The 13,867-nt window shown below is 40.0% G+C and overlaps 1 protein-coding gene across 1 annotated transcript in view; it reads left to right on the forward strand.

The window, feature by feature from the left end:
• The window catches only part of CD44 (CD44 molecule (IN blood group)), a 56,330-nt gene extending 49,322 nt beyond the window's left edge, over positions 1–7,008 (forward strand). The window contains exons 7-9 of the mRNA XM_074809785.1: positions 1,002–1,124; positions 2,563–2,641; positions 6,084–7,008. Of these exons, the coding sequence (XP_074665886.1) occupies positions 1,002–1,124; positions 2,563–2,641; positions 6,084–6,300 (419 nt within the window). The 3' untranslated portion in view covers positions 6,301–7,008. The remainder of the gene's footprint in view (positions 1–1,001; positions 1,125–2,562; positions 2,642–6,083) is intronic.
• Positions 7,009–13,867: the final 6,859 nt, after the last annotated feature.

Here is a 13,867-nt window from a genome sequence, read left to right on the forward strand (position 1 = left end):
AATAACTTTACAGCTGATTAGAGTAAGTGCTTAATTTGCTCTGTTAGAGTCTGGAAGAACTCAGAGAGGTGAAGATCTGTAATATCTCTTTTATAGCGATAATGAAGTAGTGGTCCCAAATGAAATCACTGTATCTATGGTCTGCTGATAATTTTAGACTTGGAATACCCATATGGTAACAGCACGGGACAGAAATGTAATTGCATAAAAGTTCAAGTGGTATGGCCAGCATAGCAAATAACTGAGACTGGAAGAATGCATTTTGATTTAAGATCTAATACCATTTTAGAATCCAATTACAGAACTTATTAAAAAAGACAAGGTGTTCCACCTCTAAGTTTACAGAGAGAATTTGTTCTATCAGGAAAAATAGATTGGATTTTTAAAGTCCTACTCTATACATAGCTATCAAATTTAGAACCATCTAGAGAACTATCCTTCTATTTTATGAAAGCATTAGGGGTTTAGAAATTCAGTTTTTTCCTGTGTAGAAATAGAATTAAAAACTTCAAAATTTCTCCATGTTGGTCACTTCAGGTTTAAACAAAAAAAAGTAAAATTATTTTTCGCTCTCTCATCTTTTCTCATTCTCCTTTCCCCATGGAACAGACAAAGCGTTTGACTTGTATAACAAAGACCTGTTCAAAAATTGCCAACATTCACATGTCTTTACATTTTCTCCAGAAAATTTCTAGGCAATTAACAGTTGCATCTTGGTTCATGAAAGTACAGCATAATACATAATATATAGCTGAAACATATGAGAGAGACAAGAGGGCAAAACCATGAATTTTGTTATTCAAAAGACTAAAACTAGCCATAGTTCAGATGAGTATGATGATTATAGTCTATGTGATATTTTTAAGTATAAATACTTCTTGATGACCTCAGCATGCACTTTCCAGAATATGTTTTTTTAATTGTGGAAGTCATAGACTTTGTACCTCGATGTTAAATATTCACTAAGAATATTTGGCCTAACAGATAGTTTTGTCCTTTAGGATCTTCCTCCAGTGTATATGGTAATCAAGGACCACACGAGGGACATTATGAATCCACTACTTTCCCTGGAGAGACCACAACAACAAAAATAGTTTCACAACCAAGGTCGGCCCAGGTACCAGGTAGGTTTTTGAAGTCATATGTTTTAACAATTTAAGCACAGAGTTGTATTTATATGAACTGAAGTAAAGAATGAAAATGTAGGTCAAGTACAGTTGTTCAGGCTTTGTTCTGAATCAGGTAACATTCAGCATTTTCACTAGTAGTCTAAAAAATGGAGCATATTATAACTCATACAATTTTCCAGCAATTTTCAAGACGAGAGAAAACATGCATTTGGAGAATGAGGTTAAGATCCAAATAACCTTTATACATTGGTATGAAATCAGACAAAATTCAGTAAAGATATATATATGCAAGTTATCATATTCATCGGAACATTCAGTGAAAATAATAGCTGAGACAAGTGTTACAGAACAGGGTTTGCAGATTAAAACAGAATAGAAAGAAGCCAACATGGTAGAATTGCAAAAGAATGCAAATATGTACATATTAACAATAAAGTAATTTTTAAAAGAGAGAAAGTAATTATCTCACTCTACTTAGGCCTATCAAGTCCAGAGCTGAATCTCTGTGTTCAGTTCAAGGCATTGTATTAATTACATAGAAAAAAAACCAGAGAAGAGCACAATGAAAATTTTGGAAACGTAACTTTGAAGCACCTTTTGAAGAACGCATCATTTTCAGAGAAAACTGAAGGGAGATATGAGAAGAGTATGCTACAAAACAGAATATTTATCAGTTTTTCACCATGGTGTGAACTCCCATTAAACATTCACTAACTAGAAGAAGTAATTTGTTTCAAATGAAACATAGGAGACTAGTTAAACAAGGGAGAGTTGTTTCAAACAAACGAAATAAAGGAGTTAGCTCTTAGGAGAGGATGTGTCTATAATGTACAGCATAAAGAACAGGCTACTGGGAAGGTTGTTAAATCTCCTTTACTAAAAATGTTAAGAGCAAATGGAATATTCCTGAGACATCTTCTTATTGACCCTGTTACACTGGAGTGAAATGTAGCTCATAGAGACCTCTTCGGGTCCCTTCCAGTTTTGCAGTTCCTTTTTTTTTTTTTTTAGAGTTTGACCCAAAAGTACCCCTTAAAGTAGAAAAAAATAAACATTTCACTCTACCGGAAAGTCATCCTGCTTTTGTGCCTGGGATTGCAGGTGTATCATTGCTAAGCCCTTTCTTTTGCTCTTGGAGTAAATCAGTGATACAACTCCTCTTCACGTGTGCTCACCGAAGTACGGTGCTTCTCAGTGCTACCAGCGATGGAGTATTTCATCTGAGCTGGCCTGTGTACAGCTGAATGATGAAAATGTGTTCGATTTGGACAGAAGCACTTTGTAAAGCAAACAAACATTCATGCAAACTAGGAAAAAAGTCTGACAGTTTAAAGAATGTAGAAGAGCTTGTGTTCTTGTAGTTCTGCAAACCAGCAAAACTACATGAGATCCGTTAACACGTTCTCCTCCCCTCCCTCAACTCTCCCCACAGAATGGCTGATCATAGTGGCTGCTCTTGTGGCACTTGCGTTGATACTTGCAGTGTGCATTGCTGTTAACAGTCGGAGAAGGTAAGGTGGCCCCTTTTTCAAAAGACACTGCCTTGCTGTTTTCTTCATCGAGAGCCTTCAAAACTTTGTGATAGAGCGGGGTAGCATAACACAGGAAAGAGCTTCCTCTGAGGAGCTCTGTGATTTGGGATGTGAGGGTCTACATCACTGTGTCCTGCACAGGTCACACATCAACGTCCACATTCATGTGGAAGCACGTGAAGCCAGTAGCTGTATAAACCGTTTGGCCTTTACTTGTAGATGGAAACTAACTGTATATAGATCACAGAGAATTAATTATTCTCTACCTATTACTTATTAAAAGGAAAATCCTGTCCACTGAGAGTAAAACCTATGTGAGATGGACATAGCAGCAATCACAAGATGAGCTCAGCATAATCCTCCACCATTAACAGCGTTGTCTCTGTATGGTGTGAAGGGCTCTATTAGACAATCACTGTCACAGGGTTAATTTGTTCCTTCCAAACAAAAGGCAGTATCCCAGCTGGCAGTCACAGGGATATATTCTAACATTGCTATCAGAGCACTCAATAGATTTATTTACTCCACTTTACAGATGAAGAAGCTGACGAATAGAAAGTTGCAGTGATCTGTACAAAGTTAGCCAGGAAATTTGAACTCTAGCCTAAAGGATAGGCTGTAATGTTCTTAACTCTTTCTTTTCTCTGAGGACTTTTCTGAGGTTACTTCTCAATTGTCTTAAACAGCTTTTTGCTACTAAAACGTTAATGTTGAACCTTTTAACAGAGTAACTATTTTCTACTTGAATGCTGAATTTGAACTTTTTTATCAGAGTAACCATATAATATGTGGAAATTTTTATTCAGGAAGCAGTGAGCAAATTTATTCCTAGTCTGCTGGTGGCAGGAAAGCACATGTTAATGCTTCTGTGAGATAGAGTCAAGGTCCTGCGAAGTATGGCATGGGTGCTAGGACAAAGCACTGCCACTGTGGTGAGGGAGCCACCCAGGCAGTCCCTGCCCATAATGCAGAAGGCTGCTATGAGACAAAACAGTGCAAACTAAATGCAGAATTGTCAGACAGAGTAAACTGATCCAGTTTTGCTGAAGTCAGTAGTGAGATGCCACCTGGTATGTTTGCCCTATGACTGTATCCACAATACCAGTGCTTCTCTGACAGTATTATTGGAGAACCGATGAAATAAGAAAGATATCAAGCATATGGTGAGAGAAAACTCTACAACTTTCTGTGAAGTGATTCTGGAGTTGCACAGGCTGAATGTCATGGCTTATTGATTTATATGTTATTCTGTTAGACCTTTAAAAGTAGAGAATGCCATTGTTTCCTCCTTCTTAACCCACAGTCACCATAGGAACAGACAAACAGGGCCACTGCGGCTAATTATAGACAAGAAATGAAACCATCTCGGAGCTGTAAATTATGCCTTAGATACCATTAATGGAAAACATCTCTTAGCGCTTCCATGCAGCTGGGAGTGAGTCACAAGAGAGAAAGTGCATGTGGGTACATGTATGTGTACGGACGGATGGATTAGACCCTAGTAATATGTGTTAATCACTCTGAGGAAAACTTTTTGAAGTAAGGACGTACTCTGGCATGCTTGAAACAAGTGGAATTCTTTCTTTCACTTTAGCAAGATCCAAATGATAACATAAGTCAAGAATCCTTTCTTCAACTATTCTGATAAGTGCTAATACACTGAAAATTCAAAGAAAGGTAGTTGCTGTGCAGTCAGCATACTACACATGAATGACAACTAATCCGAAACTAACACTTGCAGCAGTGTGATGAGAAAACCGGACAGCTGAGAAAGGAGGGTTGAGCCTTGCAGTGTTAGCTGAGCAGGAAGCTCAGAACATTTCAAACATGAGTTTATTTAAAAAGTGAGAATGGTCTATGTTTTTATTTGCGTAATGCTGTCAGTTACACCATTTTTTAAGTGAATGCTAACGGCAGCATCTCCAGTTTCATTCTCATTTGGGTTGTCTGAAAAAGCCTCATGAAGAGTAGGCCTTAGCTTCAAGGTAGTTGACTTCCTGATTCCAAAATCAATTTATCCTTTCTTGTTAGGAGGTCAATATGGCAGAGTTCAAACATTGCAAACAAGCAATTGGGGCTTCTCAGTAAATAGCAAATTGCTTGGCTATAGTATTTCCTTTTTTTTTTTTTTTAAATTGGTGTTGTCTTAAGTTATCTTAACCAAAAAAGTCACAGTTCAGTGTGGTCCTATTTAGTTAGTTAGTTATTCCTCTTGTTGCAAAGAAGACTGCCTCTGTCTGGCGCCTGTTGTAAAAAGCGTGAGGATCTCCTTCTAGGGTCCAGCAGAAGATGCTGCTCAGCCTGGCCATCATGTCAGGAAAGACTCTGAGCTGCTTTTTTGAGAGGCTGTGGAGCTCCACAGCTCCTCACTGGCCTCTTTTGACATTTCATGGCTGCAGACCAGGAATCATTCCCAAGGGTGTGTGTAACATTAGCACAGTGAACGGAGCTATTTCAGATAAAATAACCCTCATCTATCGGTCAGTAAGCATAAAACCAGTAATATTTCAGAAGGATAATAGTTTAATTAAACTGCCAGACTAGTCATTCAGGCAAAATAGGCTTCATTTAAGAAGAAAGCACTTTAAAGTACAACGTCACAGAGACACTGTCCCTCTTAAGAGAGCTGAGCTTTGTATATTCAATTTACGCAAGGCTGCTCGAGGACAAGTAGGATGTTCAACACTGTGCAGCCAGATAACCAGTCTGGGGCAAATCTGACAGCTGTGTAACTAGTACTTTTTTATTACCTTGAATACCCAGCCCCTGTTGACCAGCATGCATCAGTTTTGGCCTGGTGAATTTTTAAAAGAGTGTATGTGTGTGTGTGCTCATTCAGAGCTGCGTATGGAGTTTACTGGCAGCACTGCAGTGAGTGTAACTTTCAAAGCACAGGAGTTATTTCCTACGTTAATATCATAAGGAGTTATGCTGTTGATAATAGTAAGAGTAGTTCTCCGTATTTCCTTGCTGTTGGCGGGCTTCTAGGCCTGACAAGCTAACACAAAGAAGGAAGAAGTTATCTCGTATAGTGAGGTGAGAGCTTGATTCAAATTTTCTGCTTTCTCAAGAAGTCTGGATTTAGAATGGCTCTGTCCCCCGGGATATATACAAAGTTCATAAATGTGGATATATCCAAATGTTTCTAGCTTTCAGAAATGATTGTTATTCCTATCTGTAGTGATGATAGATACAAATCAAATAAGCGAGCTTCTGCCAAATTTTATGCATATAATGGTGGAAGCTTTCAAAAATAAAATATGCAATATGGAGGAACTTTACACTTTGCATTGTATAAATCTGCACTGGCAGACACAAGTTTCATTTCCAAACACCTTTTCCTAAATATTGACTTTCAATTTTTTTCTTATCTTTGATAGTCTCCATTTATAGTGCTTATTTTCTTTGTATTTATTTCTAGATGTGGGCAGAAGAAAAAGCTAGTGATTAACAATGGCAAAGGGGCAGTGGAGGACAGGAAGACAAGTGGATTAAATGGAGATGCCAGCAAATCACAAGAAATGGTGCACTTGGTTCATAAAGAACAGTCAAATGACCGAACAGGAGCATGTGACGAATTCCTGACCATTAATGAAACACAAAATCATCAGGAGCTTGACATGAAGAGTGGAGTGTAATGGTACTAAGTTGTCAAGTAGACCAGAGCTGGGGAAATCAAAATCACATGGAACTTGGACGGGAATTCACAGATGCACTGTGCTACTGATGTCTTTTGAACATAACTAAACATAAGTTTTATTCATTTTTAATCACTTTAAAATGATGTCTGAGTTACAAAATTGACATTTGCTTTCTGAAATACGCCCCCAAGACTTGCATAATGTTTTCAGTTCCCAGTTCCTACACAGAAGACGCTCACTGTGTCCTGGGTGTTAGGAGGGATCCAAGTTTACATCATTGCTCCCCAGATGGAGGGTCTTCACTGTGCAGAGCTACAGAAGTATCCAGTTACTCCATCTTACAGGCATTTAAGGTACTAAACTTGCCATGGTACAAGAGTAAGTGAGGAACAAATGTCAAGAGCAAAAATCAAGTTTAAACCAAAAAGGCCTCCTATACAATGTCTAAAGCATCAGAATCCTTCAGAAATGCCTTCCAGCCAGAAAAAAAGCAGTAGGTGCATTCAGAGTTTGTCAGTGTAAACAAAAAATGATGTTTTATAATGATTTATGGCTTGGTCTGCAATGAGGGAAACCCAGAAGGACAAGATTTATTTATCTCTATTTTTAAATGTCTATGGGTGTACAGCAAGTCTTCTTGCGAGGGGGAATAAAGAGATGAAAACATGAGCTATACATAATAAACTTCAATACTTTATTATCCTAACAATCTGTACAGTTATCCTTGAGTTTTGAGGTGTTCATTGCTCTTCCCCCTCCCTCCTTCATTGGTCACAGTTTGTGCATGTTTTTAATGAGCCTGTTAGTTAGGATAATGAATAAAACAGAATGACCCCAGCTCTATCACACATGCACAAATCAAGCAATTGGAGATCATTAGAGAAGATGACAGTATTTTATTGCTGAAGAATAGGTCTCTATCTTCTGCTCCATTTTACTTAGGAGATGCTTCCTAGTAAAACTCGTTTCCACTGTAAGTATTATGTTACACCAGTTTGCTGATATTTTAAAAGTTGCCTTTCTGTGATCCCGCTCACTTCCTCCGAATTCTATTTCACCCATGTTTTTTCCTCTGCTTTTTAAAAATACTAAAAGAAACATTGCTTGCTAATTGGTACCAGAAGTTCAAATTCTACAGAAAAGATGAAAGAAAATGAAAGGAAACTCTCCCAGCCATGTAATATAGTAAAGTAGCTGCAGCTGCATTGTTACATTATTTTGTTTTGTCCTTGTGTGTCTGTTATGTAAAGTATTTGTATTAAGCTATGATGCTGTGCATTATATTGACATGAATTCTCAGAAAGAAAATTATTTACTACCAGTGGTCTGTGCCATTTTTAAGAAAATGTATTGGAATGGAGGGAGAATGATAACTTCTAACTGGGCTGCCTCAAGAACATGCAAGTAAAAACAGTCTAAGGTAACTGCAGGCAGTGGTCTGGGTCAGCTGTGGGATGGGGAACGTCCTGTAGCAGCTTATTCGAGTGTTCCTGTTCCCTGACCGTAGCACCTTTGTTCTGCTAAAGCATGTGATGGCACGTTCTCCATCTGCAGCGGTTTGGAGGATGGGTATTCGGCTGGCTAAATACTAACATCAGCTAGCACTGATCCTTACTGGAACATAAAGCACAAGACTGCTGATTACATTTCTCAGTCACAGCCCTCCAGCTGTTTCATCGAGTTTGCTCAGTGCCCTGGTATCTGCAGGCAGATCTCCTCAGGGTCAGCTTACGCCTGGGCAAAAGGTCCCAAGACAAGGTGTGGTTTTAAAGTACACACGGGAGGTTTTCTGACTTTACGTAGGTCAGCATGTTTCGTCTATGAACAGTCACACAGCTCGTGGTCTGAAGGTCTTCAAACAAGCTGAAGCTAATGGGGTCGAGGTGATTTACACTATCAGTACCTGTGGTTCACTGTCAAACTTCCCAGTCTTTTCATGTATTTTGATACTGAACTGTGTAGTGGGAAGTCTGTTGACTGTGCGCATTGATTTTTGTTTAATTCCGGTAATGTTTTTAAGCAAGCTTTTCTATTTGCCATTATAAATCAACATGATCTGTTGAAGGCTGTGTTTAAACTGGTGTTATGTACTCATTTCACTAAGTATGGCGATCCAGAGTAAGAATTACTCCTCTCTTTAAATCCTAATTGAATATAGGTCTCAATCAAAAAGAGATATTTCATTGTCTTGAAGGCTAAATTTTTCTTTAAAAAAAAAAAAAAAGGGCTGTGGCATGTTATTCATCTCCCTATTCAAACGTTTAATGGAGAAATCCACAAACTCCTTCCTAATTTATCTAATGTTCAGTATCTATAAATGCATGGACAACACTGGTTGGCTTCTTTTTATATTTTTAAATAAGGAGATGCTCAAGTTCTACAGAGGCAATGCCATTTTTTTATATATGCTGATCCTTTTTAGATTATGTCATGTGATTCACGTGTAATTAAATTTCATTATAGTTTCAAAACTAGATGGTCATTTCATATGTGTAATATAGTACATATTTTTATTAATCTTGGTTTTATTATTGAGGGGATGTTTGTTGTGTGTATGTGTTTTTTATATAGAGCACTTGATATATTTGCATATTTATTTAACAGATTAATCAGAATGAAAGAAATATCATCTCTAAATTGTAACTAGAAATAGTATTGCTAAAGCCACACTGAACTGTAAAATAAACTTCCAAAAATAAACTTGATTCCACATTCAGGAGAAAAAGTAAGCCCAGCATTATCGGTGGAAGAGAAGTACTGAGCAGGATGGTGAACCAGGGCTCATTTTTTCTGCTTGCAAACTCTAAGCCAGGCTCAGCTGAATGCTGTGTGACCTTGCCTGCTCTGCCAGCCTCCCATAGGCACCCCGGATGCTCTGGAAGTTAGCGATTAGCTCAGCATCCCCCTCAAAGCAGACAGCTTGGGTCCAAATTAAGATTAACTCAGTAAAATCTTGACGACTATTCCTGGCTCACTTAACCAACGGCATTGGGGAGAGTGCGGCACCCAGCAAGATCCAGCCCTTCCTTCAGGGCGCTGACAGACAAGTTGGGTCTTAGCCTACCCTTGGTGCCTGGGAAGAATGAGGATCTCTCCTAAACATGCTGAGGAGACCAGGCTGGACCTAGAACAGACCCCGTGATCAGCTTGTGTTATTCCTTTGTCTTGAACAGTTTTAAATAAATGTAATCCAGACCACCCCGTTCATGGAAATACTGTCTAAAGCAGTAAGCATATTTGAGAGAGGGATTGTGTGTTTTATGAGAATGTAATATTTTCATCAAACAGTCCAGAGTGATTGTTTCACCTGTATTTTCTTGAAGATCTTAGAAGGAATGTTTGATTAAAGCAGAGAAAGGATATATGGCCATCATGTCTGCCTGCATGGATGTTAAACCCTTCCCACAACGTCAGGTTTAAAATTATATTTCTGCACAGTGTTTTTTCACATGGTAGGGATGTTTTGTGTGTGTCCTTTGTCAACAACAACAGCCTCTGTACTAAGTAGGTTGAAGCATGTTCCCTGGAATATTATTAGGAGACAATTACCAAGTGTCTCTTTAGCACATGGTGGGCAGAGACAGAGGTCAGTATGTCACCCTGGTTAGGGCTGGTCCTAATTACTCTTTCTGTAGGGGAAGGAAAGAAGTTAAAGCCTCTGACAACTGTGTTCTGCCTCAACATACGCGGACACCAGGATATTTTGTAAACCAACAGTTAATGGCTTTATTTTATGCTATATTAGGTCATTAGCTACTAATTATTTCTTACCCTTATTAGACAATTCAAGGTTCTGACTTCTCTGGCTGAAAGAGATTTGATTAGTCAAATACGAACACTTTGGGGTTTTCTTCTGCGGAGGGAAAAAGGACAAAACAGTGGCAGGAGAAGCACTGTGCTGGACTGTTCCTCGGGGTGCAGTTCCAGCTGTGTGGGAGTGGACGAAAAAACTCTGTTCCTTACAGGGGGCAGGAATTGTGCGAAGACGTTTTAGGGGGTGGGAGCTCCAGGGGATTACGGACGGAGGGAGGACACAGTTGCTGGGAAAGGAAGTAAAGGGAGAGTGAAATTTCTGTGCCACTGCTCGGAAAGTCCCTTCAACACCCCCAGGACTTTGGCAATTGAATGTTTCGAAGCTCTGAGAAGGAAAAAAGAAATGGCCTTTTCCTGTGAAACCCCCACCTCCAAGTCACCCTCTACATTCACCACCTCATTTGCAAACTCATTTTGAATAATTTTCCCCTGGTAGCTTATTTCTCTTTATTACTATGGCAGGCGGGCACCCACCAACAGCACGCCGAGAGCAAGCATCCGTAGCAATGAGAAATGAGAGGCAAAGTGCAAATTTAGCAAAGATGAGTGACAGTGTCTTTTGTACAGCACAGAGACTGTACTTTTTGCGTTCCCTGTCTCACCCTTTTGGAGTAAGGTTAGCAACAGCAAGATTTCGAGAACGTTTCTCTTCTTGCTCATCTTCCTGTTTTTAAAGTACCAGGCTTACACAGATCTTCACCCAGGTCAAATGTGCGGCTGCACAGTTTTTTGAAAAGTTGAAATTGAAGAAATGAATCCATCACCAAAGAAGCCCTCCTGACCTCAGGGGAGCTGATTATTGTTAAGTGCAAGTAAAGCAGAGGCAGTGAAAGCTTTACATACGCTTTAAACACAGACTTCTTTCAATTTTGTCTGGATGTTTCCAACAAGCATTAGAAAGGTTTTGCCTGAGCAACAGCTTCAAGGAGTCTTAAATTTTTTATTGAAACTTCTTACTCTACAGGCAAAAAGGTTTTGGATGAACAAGTGGATGGTTGAACGCCATTTTCATGCATTCTCTGCCACACAAATCTGTGCATTGAACACTGATGTGAAAGTCATTAGTTTTGTAGTTTCTTTCAGAAAAAAAAAAAAAAAGAAAAAAAATCAAAATTATGAAGTTTTGGATCAAAACAAGTCCATAAAGACTGTCAAATGAGAGATTACTATTTTCTGTTTTCAGAAATAAACGTTGTTTTAGCTAGTTTTAATATCCCAGATAGAAGATCTAGCTATGCAAAATTGCCTTTCTTTTTTTTGAAGATTCACCATGCCTAACACATAATATATCTTTCCCTTTGTACAAAATGAAATCCTTACAAGTAACTTAGTTCCCATTGGAAAAAAAAGTCTGTGTAAATTTACAGTAAAAGAGGATTTGTCAAGTCAAATACGATCTGACATAAATTTAAGTGCATCTATCGGGAAACCCTCAATCATTTTTTAGAATATCAGGGTAAGGTCTCACTCTGAAACACCCACCTAACTCAGACTTGAGCTCAACAGCAGCTTTTTTCTGGCGCTGAAGGTGAGGCAAGAGGCTGCCTTGCAAGCAATGCCAATAGGAGTGAGGGGTGTGTAGGCTGGCGGTGGGAAATCGCCATACGGCTCATTGGCAGCGGAGGCTCCGTACCTGAAACAGGTCCCAGCTCTGCTGAGTTAGTCCTGAAGTCTTTCAAACTCCTAGAGCAATCCAGGACAGAGGAAGATGTGAGGATAAGGCATTTTCCACCTCTTCTCCAGAGGCTGTAAGTTTTGTACTCGGCATCTGAAAGCCTTGCCTCAGGCAATCGTGTTAGGGTGGGGTCAGCCTTAACGCCCATATGCCATGTTGCAGTGTGTAAATGGTTTAGTAACAGCAGTTTTAGCTTTAACTCTAAATTCATTTGCAGTCATTGGTGTACATCTGTCTTCTGGCACCACATACTCAAAAGGCGCTTTTTTTTTTTTTCCCCCAGCAAATACTGAAAAAAAACCCTTTTAGATCATTTTCAGTGACCGCATTTTCCTCGCATGAATTGAGACTCCATGCTTTTATTTCAGTCCGAACAAGCAGTAATAAGCTGGGTATGTTTTGCCTCCTGATCAGAGGTTAAGTCTGAGTTTATGTTCACCACTTTTTATCAGCCTACTCTTTTTAATAACAAGCACCTGGTTCAAGGCTGCTGCTGCAGATTGGTAGCAGCACCCTTACCGTAGCTAGCTCGGAGAGACAGTTTTCAGCAGTTTCAGCCTGAGTCTGTAGGATGAGTTTTTCCAAGATGAGCCTGTCATAGATGAGCCCTATATCCAAGACACAGTGCTCTCAGCTGACAAGAGCACAACAAGGGAAAGAAAAGTCTTCCTGTGAGTGCTCTGGACTACAACTGTCAATGACACAAACCTCACAGCAAGCTTCTAGAAAAATTACGTTGGGCTCACTTTACTTTTCAGATCTACAAATGATTCACTCTTTTGGCTTTATTCAAGCACTGGTAATGTATTTCCAAATGCTGCCTGTCTATCTGTTCCCTGGTGTGCAACTACATGGGGTTTGTTTTATTGTAAAACTGTTTTACAATCATCCACTCAATTAAGCATGTTTTGTTTTGCAGCAGTAGGTCATCAGGTTCACCTGTGGAGACAAGTTTATAGTTATCGGGTACTTCCCTGAAGTTCATTTTCTAGTTAATGTTTCTTTCATTCAAGAGAAAGTCTGAAATGAATTCTAGGTAAGGGTGTTTGTTTGTTCAGCTAGTGACTTTGAAACTAAACTTACCCTTTGTTCAAGAAGGGTGGCTTCCCTGCCCTGCGCAGAGGATGGATATAAAGCCTACCCGATGGTTACATGCCGGTCAAAAATGGGAGAAACTGGGTTCAGAGACAGCTCAGAGGGTCAGCCTCCTGCAGATTAACTTTAAAGGTGCGGGTCTTCCTCAGGGACCCTTTTTTAGAGCAATCTTCATTCATATGCAGTAGTGCCTTCAAAAAATCCTTGCTAAAAAGTAAGCTAACAAAGCTTATTTGATCCTGGCAATTTAGGCAATACTGGTAACCTAGGTGAAACAGTGGACTGAATTTTGAGTGCCTTTCCTAGCCTGTTTGCTCTTCTTTCCCCTTCACAGCTATCTTTTCTCGCATGCGTATCTTCACAGCAGCATTTCTCAAGTGGAGTCGGTGGACCACGGGAGAGCGATCCATGGGGCGCCTTCAGGCAGAAAACAGCCAAATGGAGGTAGATCAGTCTTACAAAGGACTACGAGAAAGGCAAATATATTTTCAGTTCAGTCACAAGTGAGAATGAATAGCCCAACGCTGTGAAAGACAGACCCTAGGTTGCTTTTCTAAATACTCGTCCTTGTACTGCAGAAGCACCATGAACAGTGTGAGGCCTCATTCCTCCGGATCCCATCCCTGCGCGTTTCTGTGGGCAGCAGTCAGCTTTGAAATTTATCTGTTTACACAGACACGTTTTGCTTATCGCTGCAGAACCCGTCTGCTTTGCTCACGCCGCCACGGCCGCCAGCCCTGATCTTGCATGCAATCTGGCTTCCTTCCTGCGCAGGCCGCAGCAGGCGGGTGCTTTCATTGCCCTCTGGCCACGCAAGATGGCAGCCGGCCTCCCGCAGAGGCCACCACAGCTTCCGGCGCCTCTGTGGGGCTCTGAGCGCTTCGGGGGGGGCGACGACAAACCCTGCCAGGGTTTGTACATTCTTGCAGTAGAAGTGCTGGCTGCAAATGACTCTTGCTAGCCCAGCTGAGTGTCATTTTT

This window comes from Strix aluco, chromosome 31 (genome assembly GCF_031877795.1).
Source record: "Strix aluco isolate bStrAlu1 chromosome 31, bStrAlu1.hap1, whole genome shotgun sequence".
In the NCBI taxonomy this organism is placed as follows: domain Eukaryota; kingdom Metazoa; phylum Chordata; class Aves; order Strigiformes; family Strigidae; genus Strix; species Strix aluco.